The following is a 14,842-nucleotide window of genomic DNA, read 5'->3' on the forward strand; positions in this document are numbered from 1 at the left end:
ATGTGATTTTTTGTCTTGAAGTCCATTTATGTAGTATATCACAATTATTGATTTGTTTATTTTGAGCCATCCCTGCATGCCTGTGATAAAGTCATCTTGGTCTTGATAGATACTCTTTTGATCAATCTCGTATTGGTTCTAAGTATCTTATTGATGATCTTTGAACCTATGTTCATCAGATATTGACCTGTGGTTTTTCTTGTTTGTTTTTTGTTTTTGTTTTTACGAGATAGGATTTCTCTGTATTGTTTTGGGAGGCTGTCGGTCCAGCCCGGCCTGGAACTCACAGAGATCCGCCTCTGCCTCCCAAGTGCTGGGATTAAAGACGTGCGCCACCACCACCTGGCGACCTGTGATTTTTTTTGTTCTTATTATTTTGTCTTTACCTGGTATTGGTACTGTATTAGAATAATGCTGGCTTCATAAAAGGAGCTTCGAAGTGTTCTTTCTAGTCTACTTTTTAAATAATAAGGATTGGCTGTAGTTCTTTGCATGTCTGTTAGAAATCTTCTGTGAATACATCTGGACCTGGACTTTTGTAGTTAGAATGATTTTTTAAATTACCTGTTCATTTCTGATTCTGCTAATTTGGGTCACTATTTCTTTCTTTGTTTCGTTGGGCCAAGAGTGTCAATTTTTGTTCATCTTACAGAAACAGATTTGTTGGTTCTTTATATTGTATTCTTTGTTTCTATTTTATTAGTTTCTGCTGTGATTTTTTTTTATTTCTTCCAATACACCGGATTTGAATTAGCTTTGTTCTTGTTATCCAAATTCTTGAGTTGTATCTTTAAGTCACATATTTGTGTTCTTTCTGTTTTAAATTTGTTTTTGAGACAGGGTCTTACTGTGTAGCCTTTCAATGGAGATAAGACTTGCCAGGCGGTGGTGGTGCACGCCTTTAATCCCAGCACTCGGGAGGCAGAGACAGGCGGATCTCTGTGAGTTCAAGGCCAGGCTGGACCAACAGCCTCCAAAACAATACAGAGAAAAAGACTGGCCTGGAACTTACAGAGACCTGCCTGCTTCTGACTCCCCAGTGCTGACATGGGTCTTTCTGATTTTTTTAAGATTTATTTATTTATGCATGAGCACTATCTGCATGTATACCTTTTATGGCAGAAGAGGGCAGCAGATCCCACTAGAGATAGAGATGGTTGTGAGCTGTTTGTAGTAGCTGGGAATTGAACTCATGACTTCTGGAAGATCAGCCAATGCTCTTAAACACTGCACCATATCTGCAGCCCCAGGGTCTTTCTGATTTTAATGTAGACACTTAGAGCCATACTTTTCCCTCCAGAGGTTTTATTATGCTGTGTTTTCATTGTCATTACGTACCGTTTTTTTTCTTTTATTTCTTTCTTGATTCCTTCTTTGCCCCATTCATCATTCAGTAGTGGGTTGTTTTATTTCCTTATCTCCAAGAATTTGTGTATTTACTAGAGATTTATTTCCTTTGATTTTGTTTTATTATCTTACAGTAAGATAGGATACGTGGAGTTTTTCTGATTTTGTGTGTGTGTGTGTGTGTGTGTGTGTGTGTGTGTGTGTGTGTGTCCTATTATGTAGTCTATTTTATAGAAGTATTCTGATCATGGTTTTCCCTCCCCCAACTCCTCCCAGATCCTCTCAAACTCCCCAGCCACCAAACATCATTCCCTTTCTTTCTGTCTCTTTCCAAAACAAACAAGCAAGCAAAATAAAAACACAAACAAGAATAGAAAAAAATACACACAAAAAAATTCCCATAAAAACACAAAATTGGAAACCATAATGTGCAACCAAAAGATTGCTTTAGTCTTATGGAATGTTTTCCTTTCTCCTTAACTATGTCAGTTTCCTGGGTACAGCAGTCTGGGTTGGCAGTTGTGGTCTTTATAACTTGAAGTGCATTGCTCCAGGCTCTTCTGGCCTTCAGATTTCCATTGAGAAATCAGGTATTATGCTGATGGTTTTTCCTTTAATGTGGTTTAGGTCCTTATCCATTTGGAGTCGAGTTTTACAGGGAAAGGATGGGGACTGACTCTGGAAGTCTCTTAATTAGGACTTGGGGTCTGGCTTCACGAAAGGTGGCAGAAGCAGAACTAAGGGTAGTCTGGATCTGGCCACAGGTCTGAGGGAAATGGAGATGAACTAGAAGGAGAGGGCTAAGCATTGAAGAGGGAACAGAATAGAGGAGAGGAAAGCGTAGTCTACTGGTAGTCTACCTGGGTCCCAGCCAAATATGGTGTCTTTGTCCCTAGCAGAAAGTGGTTCTGAGGGTTGTCAGGGTTGTCACAAAGGAATGGAAGTGGGCTAGGAATAGTGGCTAAGGGGGTGGGGATTGAGGGTCAGGTCATTGAGTTTGTCAATTCTATTTTCATTTCAGCTTGAATTTTCTCCAATATTTCTATCTCATTACTCAATTTAGTTTTTAAATCCTGAATTGTCTTATCATTTTGTTCAGTTTTGTATTCATGTTTTGTTGAACATCACTCAAGTGTATGTTGTTATCCTCTTGAAGTTCAATGAGGTGTTAGTATCTTCTTTTAAACTTCTTGAATTCCTTAATGATATTATTCTTTTAATTCTATGCCCTGGAGTTCAACTAGATAGTTCCCATTAGAGAACATTTCTATAGGACTAGTGGGTTTGATGGGACATATACTGTTTTGGTATTTCATATTGTTTTTCGATGGGCTTGCGAACTTCTTTGGTTGTGTGTCTAATGTGTGAATTTAGCTTTCCTTAGATTTGACCAGTGCAGGAACTATGTGCCCATAACTAGGTTAAGTAAAACTGGTGTATGTATGTGTGTATGAGCTACTGGATTGGACCTAGGCCAGGCAAAGCCAGTATTGGAGCTGTGGTTTTGAGTTAGGCCTGTGGTTGTGGAGATGAGAGTGGAAGAGGGAGATGGGCTTATAGGGGAGGAACTAACCAGGTTATATCAGAGTCACAGGTCGGTCACTAGGCCTGTGCAAAGGGATGGATAGGAGTGGGTGGATATATCAGGCAAAATTCTTTTGTAAACTGTGGCCTGTGGGTATGAAGATGGTGGCAGGGGCTGATGGGAAACATAATAATTCTTTTTGTATGAAGGTGGGCTATTGTTTTAGGATCTTTCATCTTTTTAAGTATAGGTACTTACAGGTTTAAATTGGTATCTGTGTACTGTTTTTCAGCATCTTTTAAAGTTTTCGTATGTTCTATTTTTGTGTTATGTATGTGTGGAGGTCTGAGGACAATTTGTGGGAGATTTTTCTCCTCCCACAATGTAGATCCCAGAGGTTAATCTCATGTGTTCAGGCTTGGTGGTAGGCATCTTTAACTACTGATCATCTCACTGATCCCATATCACAATTTTGAACTCACACATGTGATTATTTCTTTCATTCTCTTTGAGAACATATAACTAGTTTAGAATCTTTCATTTATCTTTCTGTTACTGACTTTTTCGCTTTTTTGTAGTTGGAGAAGATGCTTTGTGTTATTTTAGTCTTTTAGAACTTATCGGTACTGAGGAGAACATCTATGGAAGGGTGGAGTCATATGTGCAGTATACAGTGACATATGCATAAAATGCCATAACCCATTATTTAGTATGCCAACTAAAAGTATTAATAAAAAAGGAAACAGGTACAAAAATCTTAGTGAGAGCTGGTCATGGTGGTTTATAACTGTAATCCCAACAATCAGGAGTCAGAAGCATTTGATATTTGAGGTCAGCCTTGGCAGCAGAGTGAGACCTTCTACCAAAAAACAAAAGAATATTATTTTTCATTGGTTCTTGTACCTGCCTTTATGCCAGTTGTACACTGAGTTAATTATTATTGTTTAGTAAGATGTTTTAAAATCAGAAAATGGCTTCAACCTTATTTTAATATGCATATTTAAATATATTTTCTTTCAATGCATAGACTTAATTTGTAATCTATACCTTATTACCTGTTAATTAAAATGTGAAGCTCAGAATGGAATTCCTTATGTAAGTTACTTTACACATTATCTGTTTCTTATTAAATTAAAAAGTATTATCATGTGTGGGTGGATGATCAGAGGACAACTTTATGTAGCTCATTCTTCCCACCTTTATGTGGGTTCTGGGAACCAAACCTAAGTCACCAGGATTGCACAACAAGCATTTCAAGCATTTTTACCTGCTGAACCATATTCCTGCCCCACACATATCATCTCTTAAGTACAACTTTGGAACACATCTTTGTAAGGCAAGGTTAGGTATTATCTGTTAATTTGATTTGATGGGTTAAGATTCTGAAACTGTTTTTAGACCACTACTATGTCATCCAATTTCAAAGTAGTTTCTGACCGTAAGGTACCAAGTCTTTCTGCTATGCCATACTTATTTTCTTTGGAGTTGAAAAGCTTTCAGATCTACAAAGTAATAGTGATGGCTTTTCCTGAAAGAGCTGTGTTATTAGTACTCATTCTTTTCTAAGAACAATTGAATCCTCTTTTCTTGAAAGAAAATAGAGTCAGGAGACAAAGTTTTTACCTCTTCGCTGAAGGAGGAAGGTCTGAAAAATAGACTTAACTTTTCTGTAGAGACGCCTTCTGGAAAGAAGAAAGAGGAGCATTCCTATGAGGTTGTTAATTAAAATCCGCTTCTAGACTTGGGAGTGGCATCAGAATTTTCCTTCATCAATAGGCTCTTTCTAGACTATATTCCCATGAAATCCTAAGTGTCTTGCCTGTGGATTATAAGGAATTGCCAATGGATTTTGTGATATTCTGTATACTTGTATTTGTTTCTGTAAGGTAGGATACTTGTATATTTATCAGTGATCATGCAGTTTCACTAATCTTGGCCCCAGTTCAATTTAAATGTTTTTATGTGTATTAAGTGCATGCTATTTATTTTTCCTATTATTTCACAAACAATAAAATACCTACTCTTCATTGTATGGGACTTCTTTAATATAAAATCAAACACATATCCCTGGCCTCACCTGTAATTAGAGGCAGCAGATACAATAATCAGTTTCTAAGTACAACAAAGTATCTCCAGTGTAAGCATAATACAGGTTGCATGGAGAGCTAAGAAGGAGGAATCTGAATCAGATTACAAGAACGAGGAAAAGCATCTTACAGGGCTAAATCTAGGGCTAAATTTTAAAAAGTTGAGCTAAGTAATTCAACTGAGTGATGTTGGCCAGAATTAAGTGAATGTAGAAGAAGGACTTTTATAACAAAGGTACAACCATAGAAAAGTAACAAAATGTCAGATATTTAGGGACCTTCTGCAATTGATTGAGGAATAAGTAAATGAGTATACTTGAAGAGGAGTAAGAAGGGCTGAAGTATGTGTCATTCTGTCATTGCCTTTTTGGATGAGATTTCATTTTTCCTGCTTTCACCTCTCCCTACAGTATATCCATCCCTGGAGTCTGATGAAGATGACCCTGCTTTGAAATCTCGACCCAAGAAAAAGAAGAATTCAGATGATGCTCCATGGAGTCCTAAAGGTGATCTAGTATCTGTGTCTTAAACTCTGCAGGTGTGATCGGGTGAAAAAAAGTTAAAGTATGAGATAACGTGATACAAGAAGATCTTATTCAGTCACTCATTTGCTTAGTCAGAAAAAAATCTGTTACATTTAGTATCATGGTAGGTGCCAGAGCTAAAATAATTGTGTGACACAGTGTATGTAATCTAGCCAGGAAACTTATAGCTGTTGTTTTGATGTTATATGACTTGAGATGAAGGGAACCAGGAAAATTTCAATAAGTCGTCTAGGGTTTCTAAGAACATTCTGGTAGCCATCATCCCAGCTCCCCATGGTAATTTTGTTTCCAAGGAGGAAAATTTTGCTGACTCTTAGGCTCTGCAAGAATCTTAAGATTATCACCTACGGAGAAGTCATCATCGAGGAAGGGAAGGAAGAGAGGGAAAGTAGGTCACTGAGTTCAACATGGAATTTTGAGATGGAAAATAATTTTCTTCATCTCACTGATTGGGCTGTTTACACCTAAGAGCATTTGGGAACTTTTTAAAATTTGAATATGTGTGATGTATGTTTCTATATGTAGTGTTTGAATGTGTGTGTTCACTCGTGTGTGATTGTTCATGAGTGCATGCAGTTGTGTTTATGTGGACATGAAAGAACAACTTCAGGTGTCGGCCTTTGTCTTCTACCTTATTTGAGGCAGGATCTATTGTTCAGTGCTTCAATACACCCTGCTTTCAGGGATTCTTCTGTTTCTGCCTCCATCTCATTGTAGGCATTCTGGGATTGTACATGCTCAGTATCACAGCCACTTTTACATGAATTTGGGGATCCAAACTCCAGTTCTCATGCTTATGTGGCAAGTTCTTTAGCCACTGAATTATCTTCCCCAGCCCATGGTGCTTTTACTGCTTAGCAAGCTATCCAAAACCTAATGGCCTAAAAGAATATTTACCGTTTCTCATGATTCTGTAGGTTGGGTAAGCTGTTCCTGCAATCTCAGGCAGCTCGATTTTGGACTAGGTAGTATAAAGTTAGCTAGGTCCTTTTCATATACCCGTTTATCCTCCAGGAGGCCAGTCCAGGATTTTTCACAGAGTGGCAATGGAATTTCATCAGCAAGAAAGAATAAGCCTCAAAATACACACACTTTTCAAGCTTCTAAGCTTCTACTGTCATGTTTGCTATTGTCCCAGTGACTACAGCAAATTGCATGCCTAAGCTTATTATCTCTGTAATTCTTGGAATGTGTATTAGTGAGTGAATCAGCAATTTACAAAAAATCAGGCATATTTTCTCTATTCTCTAGTTTTTTTGTTTGTTTGGTTTGGTTTGGTTTTTCGAGACAGGGTTTCTCTGTATTGTTTTGGAGGCTGTCCTGGAACTCACTCTGTAGACCAGGCTGTCCTCGAACTCACAGAGATCTGCCTGCCTCTGCCTCCTGAGTGCTGGGATTAAAGGTGTGTGCCACCAACTCCCGGCCTACTATAGTTTGTTTGTTTTTTTTTAAGATTTATTTATTTATTCATTTATTTATTTATTTATTTATTTATTTGTTATGCATGCAATGCTCTGTCTGCATGTATCCCTACAGGCCAGAAGAGGGCACAAGATCTCATTACAGATGGTTGTGAGTCACCATGTGGTTGTTGGGAATTGAACTCAGGACCCTGGAAGAGCAGTCAATGTTCTTAAACTCTGAGCCATCTCTCCAGCTCCTATTCCTATAGTTATAACCTTTAGCTTCCTCTATGAAGATAAAACTTTTGACTAGTATACTAGAAAAATGTGAAAAGTATTGAAGTACTAAAAGTAAAGAAAATTATGAAGAAGTAAGTCATCAAGGATGTTGTCATTCAGAAGCAGCCACTGTTTTAACATTTTGACATTTCCTTCTAGTGTTTTCTTTTTCTTTCTTTCTTTCTTTCTTTTTTTGGTTTTTAGAGACGGTTTCTCAGTATTGCTTTGGGACCTGTCCTGGAATTCACTCTGTAGACCAGGCTGACCTCGAACTCACAGAGATCCACCTGCCTCTGTCTCCCAAGTGCTGAGATTAAAGGTATGTGCCACCAAACCTGGTGTGTTTTGTTTTTCTATCATTTTTTCTTTTTCTGGTTGAAATAACACTGTGGGGCTGAGAATATTGCTCAGTAGTAGAGTGCTTGCTTATCATGTAAGACTCTGCATTTAATCCCTGGGGGAGGAAGGTTTGAAATAATACATGTATAATAAAACTTCATACTTTTTTAATCAAAGAACAAAAGTAAGTAAGTAAATAAATAAATAAATAAATAAATGGAAAAATATTTTTGCCAGGCATATGTCTTTAATCTCAGCATTGGAAGGTAGCAGCAGGCATATCTCTGTGAGTTTGAGGCTAGCCTGATCTATATAGTAGTTTTCAAGCCAGCCATGTCTGCATAATAAGACTTTGTCTCAGAAAATGAAAGTATTGCAGACTTATGGTTAGCCTGGGTTACATAGTTAGATTGAAGTCAGCCTTGTCTACATAGTGAGACCATGTCTCAAAGAGTTTTTACCACTATTTCTCAATTTATCAACCTAATTTCTATTTTCCTTTCATCAATTTCTGATATACTTCCTACTATTTTTCCCCATTTTTCCATTAACTGTTCTTTCTCAGTTGTATTATTAAAGAAATATATACTTTGTCTTATGATTAGCACTCTGCATTTACTAAGGATTGACTGTAAAAATACAAACTATTAAATTGTACCTTTTGCATTACTATATTACAAACATTTTCCTTTGTACTTGTTTATAAATACTTTAATAGCTAAAAATATCTCTCCATGAAAATACCTAACTTCTTTAATGTGTGTGCATTTATGCCATTGCCAGGTTTTATAATTAGTAATAACATTTGAAGTAAGCATATTTACATGTATCTCTGGTAATTTATTTAGACTGAATCTCCATGAAATCATAGAATGGTCAGTTTGTATAAGGATAAACATTGAAAAGTGTTTCTTCTACCCTATTTCTGTAGCCTTCCGCTTCTCCATTTGGAGTAAGCCACTGTTAACAATTCCTTAGGTTTTCATAGATTTTTTTGTCTTTTTTATTCAATTGTAAGATTCCCCTATGTACTGTGTTTGCTTTTCTCACTTAGTAATGCATTTTACTTGTTTGTTGTTATTTGACAGGGTCTCACTGTGTAGACTTGGCTGGCTTAGAACTCATAGACATTTGTCTATGTGTAACATACCTGGCTCTTATTCAAAAAAATACACCTTACATATTGTTTATGCACCCACAAAATGATGTATAAGACTGCTTCTCTATTCCTTTGACAATAGTTTGTTAATATGAACTGTAGCCAAAAAGAACCTTTTTTTGGTTTTTCTCTATGTAACTCTGTGTTAGCTGTCCTGGAACGAACTCTTGTAGACCAGGCTGGTCTCGAACTCACAGAGATCCATCTGCCTCTGCCTTGCGAATGCTGGGACTAAAGGCATGCGCTGCCACCACCCAGCTCAAAAAGAACTTTAAACCAAGCCAAAGCCGGGCGTTGGTGGCGCACGCCTTTAATCCCAGCACTCGGGAGGCAGAGGCAGGCGGATCTCTGTGTGTTCGAGGCCAGGATGGACCGACAGCCTCCAAAACAGAGAAACCCTGTCTCGTAAAACCAAAAAAAAAAAAAAAAAAGAACTTCAAACCAAGCCAAAATAAACTTTTTTCCCTTAAATTATTTGGTCACAAGGATAAGAAAAATAACATATACGTACATAAATACACATTAGTTAATACCTACCTTCTATAATATTAACATTTTGTCAAAGCTATCTATAGTTTTTTTTCCTGAGGCACTTCAAAATAACATATAACTATCAATATTTTGCCTATTAATATTTGAGTATTTCCTAAGAATGCCTCCCTCTATGATAATACTGTTTATATCAATATTTGTCAATTAAGAATTCTATAAGATGTTATAATACTCAGTCTATACAGAGATCCAGAGGCAGGTGGATCTCTGTGAGTTCGAGACCAGCCTGGTCTACAGAGCGAGTTCCAGGACAGCCTCCAAAGCCACAGTGAAACCGTATCTCAAAAAACCAAAAAAAAAATCTCCAAAATCAAGATCCAGTCAATGAGGGACTTTTTTATTCTACCATTTATCATGTTTATGTACCCATATTTCAAGAATTGGAAAGGTCACAATGGGAATGGGTTGACTCTAGTTTGTGATTTCTGGGGCCTCAGGCAAAAGACCTTTGAAGGCTGAAGCTATCCTTGTAGCCAAGAGTTTGATTCTTTAGAAGTTTCACAAGCCTGGTACCTGCTGTGATAGCATTCATTTGGTTTCTCCATCTGCCTCGCGTCCTCATTGCTATGTGATCTCAGAATAGGTAGGCTTGATAATAACAGCTTAGGTGGGTTTGCAAGCATGGGTGTTCAAGGAATCCACTAAGAGCTTGCCTTTCCTAACTTCACCTTAGAAGTCACACATTGCATCACTTGAGCCATAGTCTACAGTTTCCAAATGAGTCTTCTCAGATGGAGATGTAGATTCTTTTTTATTACTAATTTATTTTTTGAGATTTTAGTATGATTACATCATTTCACCCTTCCATTTCCTTCCTTTAGATCCTCCCATATTCCCCTTTTTTTCTCAAATTCGTATTCATGACCTTATTTTTTCATTAATTATTGTTACATACGCATATATTCCTAAATAGATGAATATCACCTGCTAGGTCAGTATACTGTTAATTGTGTGTATGTTTCAGGACTAACAATTGGTTTTGGATAACCCATTGGTGTGTTTATCCCTGGGGAAGACTGTTTATCCCACTTTAAGCATTCCTTAGTTCCCTATAGTGTTTTATATAGGATTGAGGCTCCTGGGTTTTCCCTGTCTGCTTTGGCTATCTAGTGTTGTTGTACTTCTTCAGCTCTTATTGATGGAGTCATGCTGATGAGACTTTATAGTATTGCTTCTGGCATTCCTAGAATATACAGTCTCACAGCAAAGCCCCTGATTCTCAGGCTCTTAGAATCTTTCCATCCCCTCCTCCCAATGATCCTTAGGAATGTTTTGTAGATATGTCTCTTGGTTCTGACCTCCACAACTCTGCATTTTAATTGGTTGTAGTTTTCTCAAATGGTCTGTATCGTTGCAAAGGGAAGTTTCCCTGATGCAGGGTAAGGACTATGCTTATCTATGAGTAGAAAGAAGTACAAACATATAGAATGTAGTTAAAAATTATGCTCATTTGGGAAACTGGCTTTAGGTTCTCTTCCAAGATTCTTAACTTCATTAGCCCTGGGTAGTTGGCTAGACTTCCAGTATCAGACATGATATACCTCTTTTTGAATGGGTATGAAGTCCAAGGTATGTTCGCCACTACTGCACCCTTATGGGTTTTGTGCTGTGCTGGTCGTTGCTGTGGCTCACAGGCATCATGACTGGGTAGAACTTCAGCTTGTTTCCCTCCTTGGCATGGAACCTTCTGGCATTATGAAAGCTAGTCATCAGAGAGGAAGCTTTCATATCAGTTCCAGCTCAGGGCCCTGTGGGCCATGTGTCTGAGGTGCATGGTATCTGTCTTCAGCAATAAGGACTTAACTTCCATCTCTGGGATGGGGGCAACCAAATGCAATAGCAATAGCCTACAGTGTTTTGAGAGTCTCTTGGACAACCCTAATCAACAACTTAAAGAGGGCTTCTTGTGCCTGGTGTTAGGGCTTTTTTTAAGGTAATTTCTGGCTCTTGAAGGGAGAATTGTCATCCCACATGGGAAATTTTCATTTAAATGAGATATGCATGTACACTTTTTAAATGCACACATATGGAGTTATAATTTCCCTTCTACAACTGCTTTCAATGTTTCACAGAGGTTTTTGTAAACATTTTGTTTTCATTTTCATTCTTTCTTAATTTCCTCTTTGACTCATTCATCATTCAGTAATGAGTTGTTTAGTTTCCATGAGTGTGTATTTACTAGTGATTTGTTTGCTATCAATTTTAAGTTTTATTTTGGTTGTGACCAGACAGTATACATGAAGTTCTTTAAGTCATTTTGAGTTTGTAAAATTTGTTTTGTGTCACAAGATGTGGTCTTTTTCTAGTAGTTTCTGGGAGACACTGAGTAGAATGTGTATTTTTTGGTGTTTGGGTAGAATATTCGGTAGATATCTTTTAGGTTCATTTGATGTATGATGCCATATAATTATGTTTCTCTGTTTATTTTTCAACCCAATGACCTGCCTGTTGGAGAAAGTAAGGTATTGAAATCACCTACTATTAGCATTAACGGGTTTATGTTAATCTGTATCTTTAAATCAAATAGTACTATTTCTATGAAATTGGACACACCAGAGTTTGCTGCGTATATGTTTGGAATAGCAATGTGTTAGTTAAGTGTTCCTGTTAGAATGAAGTATCCCTCTTCATCTCTTCTGATTAGTCAGTCTAGTTTGTCAGACATTAAGATAGCAATGCCTGCTTGCTTTTCAGTCCCATTTGATTGAGGTACTTTTATCCATCCTTTTTACTCTAAGGCGATTCTTACCTTTAAAGCTAAGATGTGTTTTGTTTTGTTTTGCTGTTGTCGTTTTGGTTTTTCGAGACAGGGTTTCTCTGTATTGTTTTGGAGGTTATCCTGGAACTCACTCTGTAAACCAGGCTGGTCTCGAACTCACAGAGATCTGCCTGCCTCTGCCTCCCGAGTGCTGGGATTAAAGGAGTGCACCACCAACACCCAGCTAAGATGTGTTTCTTATAGACAACAAATACTTTGCTTCTTGTTCCATTCAATCAGCCTGTCTTTTTATTGGAGAATTGAGGCCACTAATATTTAAAGTTATTATTGAAATGTGTGTATTAATTGTGGTCATCATGTTGTTAACTTTTTGTGTTTGTATTTCTACTGGTATTTTGTAGTTTAGTAGTTATGGCTTCATATTTCTTCCCACAGTCTCTTGGTTATACTAATTCCTCTCTTCAGTGAAAAATATTACTTCCTGACTTTTCTTTAGGTTTGGTTTGTTGAATATAATTTTTAGGTTGTTTATATCAAGGGTAATTTTGTTTATTAAACTATGGTAGAGTTTTGCTGGCTATATTAGTCTAGTTTGCTCATCATGATCTTTTAGGACTTAGAATGCATTGCTCCCAGCTCATCTGGCTTTCAAAGTTTCCATTGAGTAATCAGATGCTATCCTTCATTTGTGACTTAGGGTTTTTGGTTGCTTGTTTTATGTTTTGTTTTTTGCAGCTTTCAATATTCTTTCTTTGTTCTATATATGTAGTATTTTGATTATGATATACCATGAAGAGTTTTTTCTGGTCCTTTTGTGTTCTGTATGCTTCCTGTATCTTTATGGTTTGTTTGTTTTTCCCATAGTTACGGGAAGTTTCATGATCTGGTCTATGCCATTGACTTTGAATTATTCTTCTTCATCTATGCCTATAATTTGGAGGTTTGGTCTTTTCATGGTGCTCCACATTTCCTGTATGTTCCTTTCCTGTGTTTTTAAAAACTTCTATATTCCTTGTTTCTTTGATATATCTTCTACTTGATTCTGTCTACTTGTAAGGCTTTCCTTTGAAATTTCTAGTTAGGCTATTGGGCTTTCCAGTTCCTTCTTCATTTCAACTTGAATCCTCTTCAATTGTCTATCCCTCAGATGAATTCCTTTCTAAAGACCTGGGTTGTCTTTACCATTTCCATCAGCTTTATATTTGTGCTTTCTTGGGCATCACTCAGGCGTATATTTTCCTTAATTTAATTAAGCTGTTTCCAAACTTCTGTAACTCTTTGACTAAGTTTAAGGTTCTTTTAAATTGTATCCTGGGATTCATCTAGGTAATCTCATTGGCAAACATTTCTACAGGACTGGTACATTTTAGAGGAGAGATCTGGGCATGATCTTTCATATTGTTTGTATGTTTTATTTGAACATATGAACTTCTTTTGTTCTGTGTTTGATGTGAACAGACTAGTGCCTTGGCCAGCACAGCCATAGGCATCAAAAGGACCTAGAAATAGGGTAATTGTAGACAGAGACATAAGACTCTGGGTTCACTTCAAGAATGAACAATTTTTATTTTTTCTCACTGCCTTTATATATTGTTCAGCTAACTACTAGAGATAGCATTGCAAGCAGAACTTGTGTGAACAGTATCTTTGGCCCTCTTATCTAAGTTGTTCCTTCCAAAGTTTCCTGCCCTTGTGGCCTTGTTTTGCCCCAGAGGACATTCCTCCTATGCAGTTTTCTGCAGTCAGGGGGCCACATCTGGGTCAGGGTTTGTGCCAAGAAAAATCTGCAGACCATTTGGACTGCAGCAGAGCAAGTTGGGGTAGAAGAAAGGATATTTAGGCTAGTTGAACCTAGAAGTTGGGAGTGTTTTAAGTGGAATAAAGTCAGTTAGACAGAGAAAACTGCGCTGGTGTGCAAGATGTATCATGTCCTGGTCCAAGCCTAGAGTGTGAAGGTACATCTGAGAAGTTAGATGTAGCATGGGAGGAGCCTGTGTGTCAGAGGAAGGCAGAGAAGGTCTTGGTAGAAGCCTAGAGATTGGTAGTGGCCATACTAGGCTAGAGAACTGGGTCTGGTTGGTTGGAGAGGGCATGTAGAGGGGAGAATCACGCAGACTTACTGGAGAAGGAGGTATAAGATCTGACTAGGTGGAGGGGTTGGATGTGGCAAGGGGAGGGGCCTATGGGTTGGGACAGTCAGGGAGGATCCTGGCAGTATCCTGGATTTACATACAAATGTTTCAAAAGATGTGTGATTTTTTTTTGAGGCTGAGCATCATGTTTCCCAGTTAGATGTGAACTCATTATATAGCCATAGATGACCTTGAATTGGTAATCTTTCCTGCTATTTTACCTCTGAGTGCTGGGATTACAGGCATGCACAACCACACCTGGTTTTAGGAGGTATAAGGGACCCAGAGCCTTGTGCATTCTAGGCAGTCACTCTTCCAACTGAGTCACATCCCTAGCTATAGTCATATTTTAAAAACTCTACACTGGACTATAGAGGAAAACTTAAGATGTCCCAGTATCTGTGACACACAGTTTTGTGTTAGTATTTTGCTGGATTTGCTTTTAGGTAATATTTTTGGGGGGATTCGAGACAGGGTTTCTCTGTATTGTTTTGGAGGTTGCCCTGGAACTCACTCTGTAGACCAGGCTAGCCTCAAACTCACAGAGATCTTCCTGCCTCTGCCTCCCGAGTTCTGGGATTAAAGGCATGAGCCACCAACACCCAGCTAGATCATGTTTTAAACACACAAAATATCACCCTTAGAAAATTAATTTCAGCCGTGTGGTGGTGGCACATGCCTTTAATCCCAGCACTTGGGAGGCAGAGGCAGGGAGATCTCTATGAGTTCGAGGCCAACCTGGTCTACATAGAGAG

The 14,842-nt window shown here is 37.9% G+C and overlaps 1 protein-coding gene across 7 annotated transcripts in view; it reads left to right on the top strand.

Annotated features, from left to right (window-relative positions):
- Phf8 (PHD finger protein 8) overlaps positions 1-14,842 on the top strand; it is a 96,880-nt gene that overhangs the window by 69,854 nt on the left and 12,184 nt on the right. For all 7 annotated transcript variants that reach the window (XM_013125112.3, XM_040744004.1, XM_021222893.2 and 4 more), the window contains one exon: positions 5,370-5,465. In XM_013125112.3, the coding sequence (XP_012980566.1) occupies positions 5,370-5,465 (96 nt within the window). The remainder of the gene's footprint in view (positions 1-5,369; positions 5,466-14,842) is intronic.

This window comes from Mesocricetus auratus, unplaced genomic scaffold (genome assembly GCF_017639785.1).
Source record: "Mesocricetus auratus isolate SY011 unplaced genomic scaffold, BCM_Maur_2.0 Super-Scaffold_100003, whole genome shotgun sequence".
Lineage (NCBI taxonomy): Eukaryota > Metazoa > Chordata > Mammalia > Rodentia > Cricetidae > Mesocricetus > Mesocricetus auratus.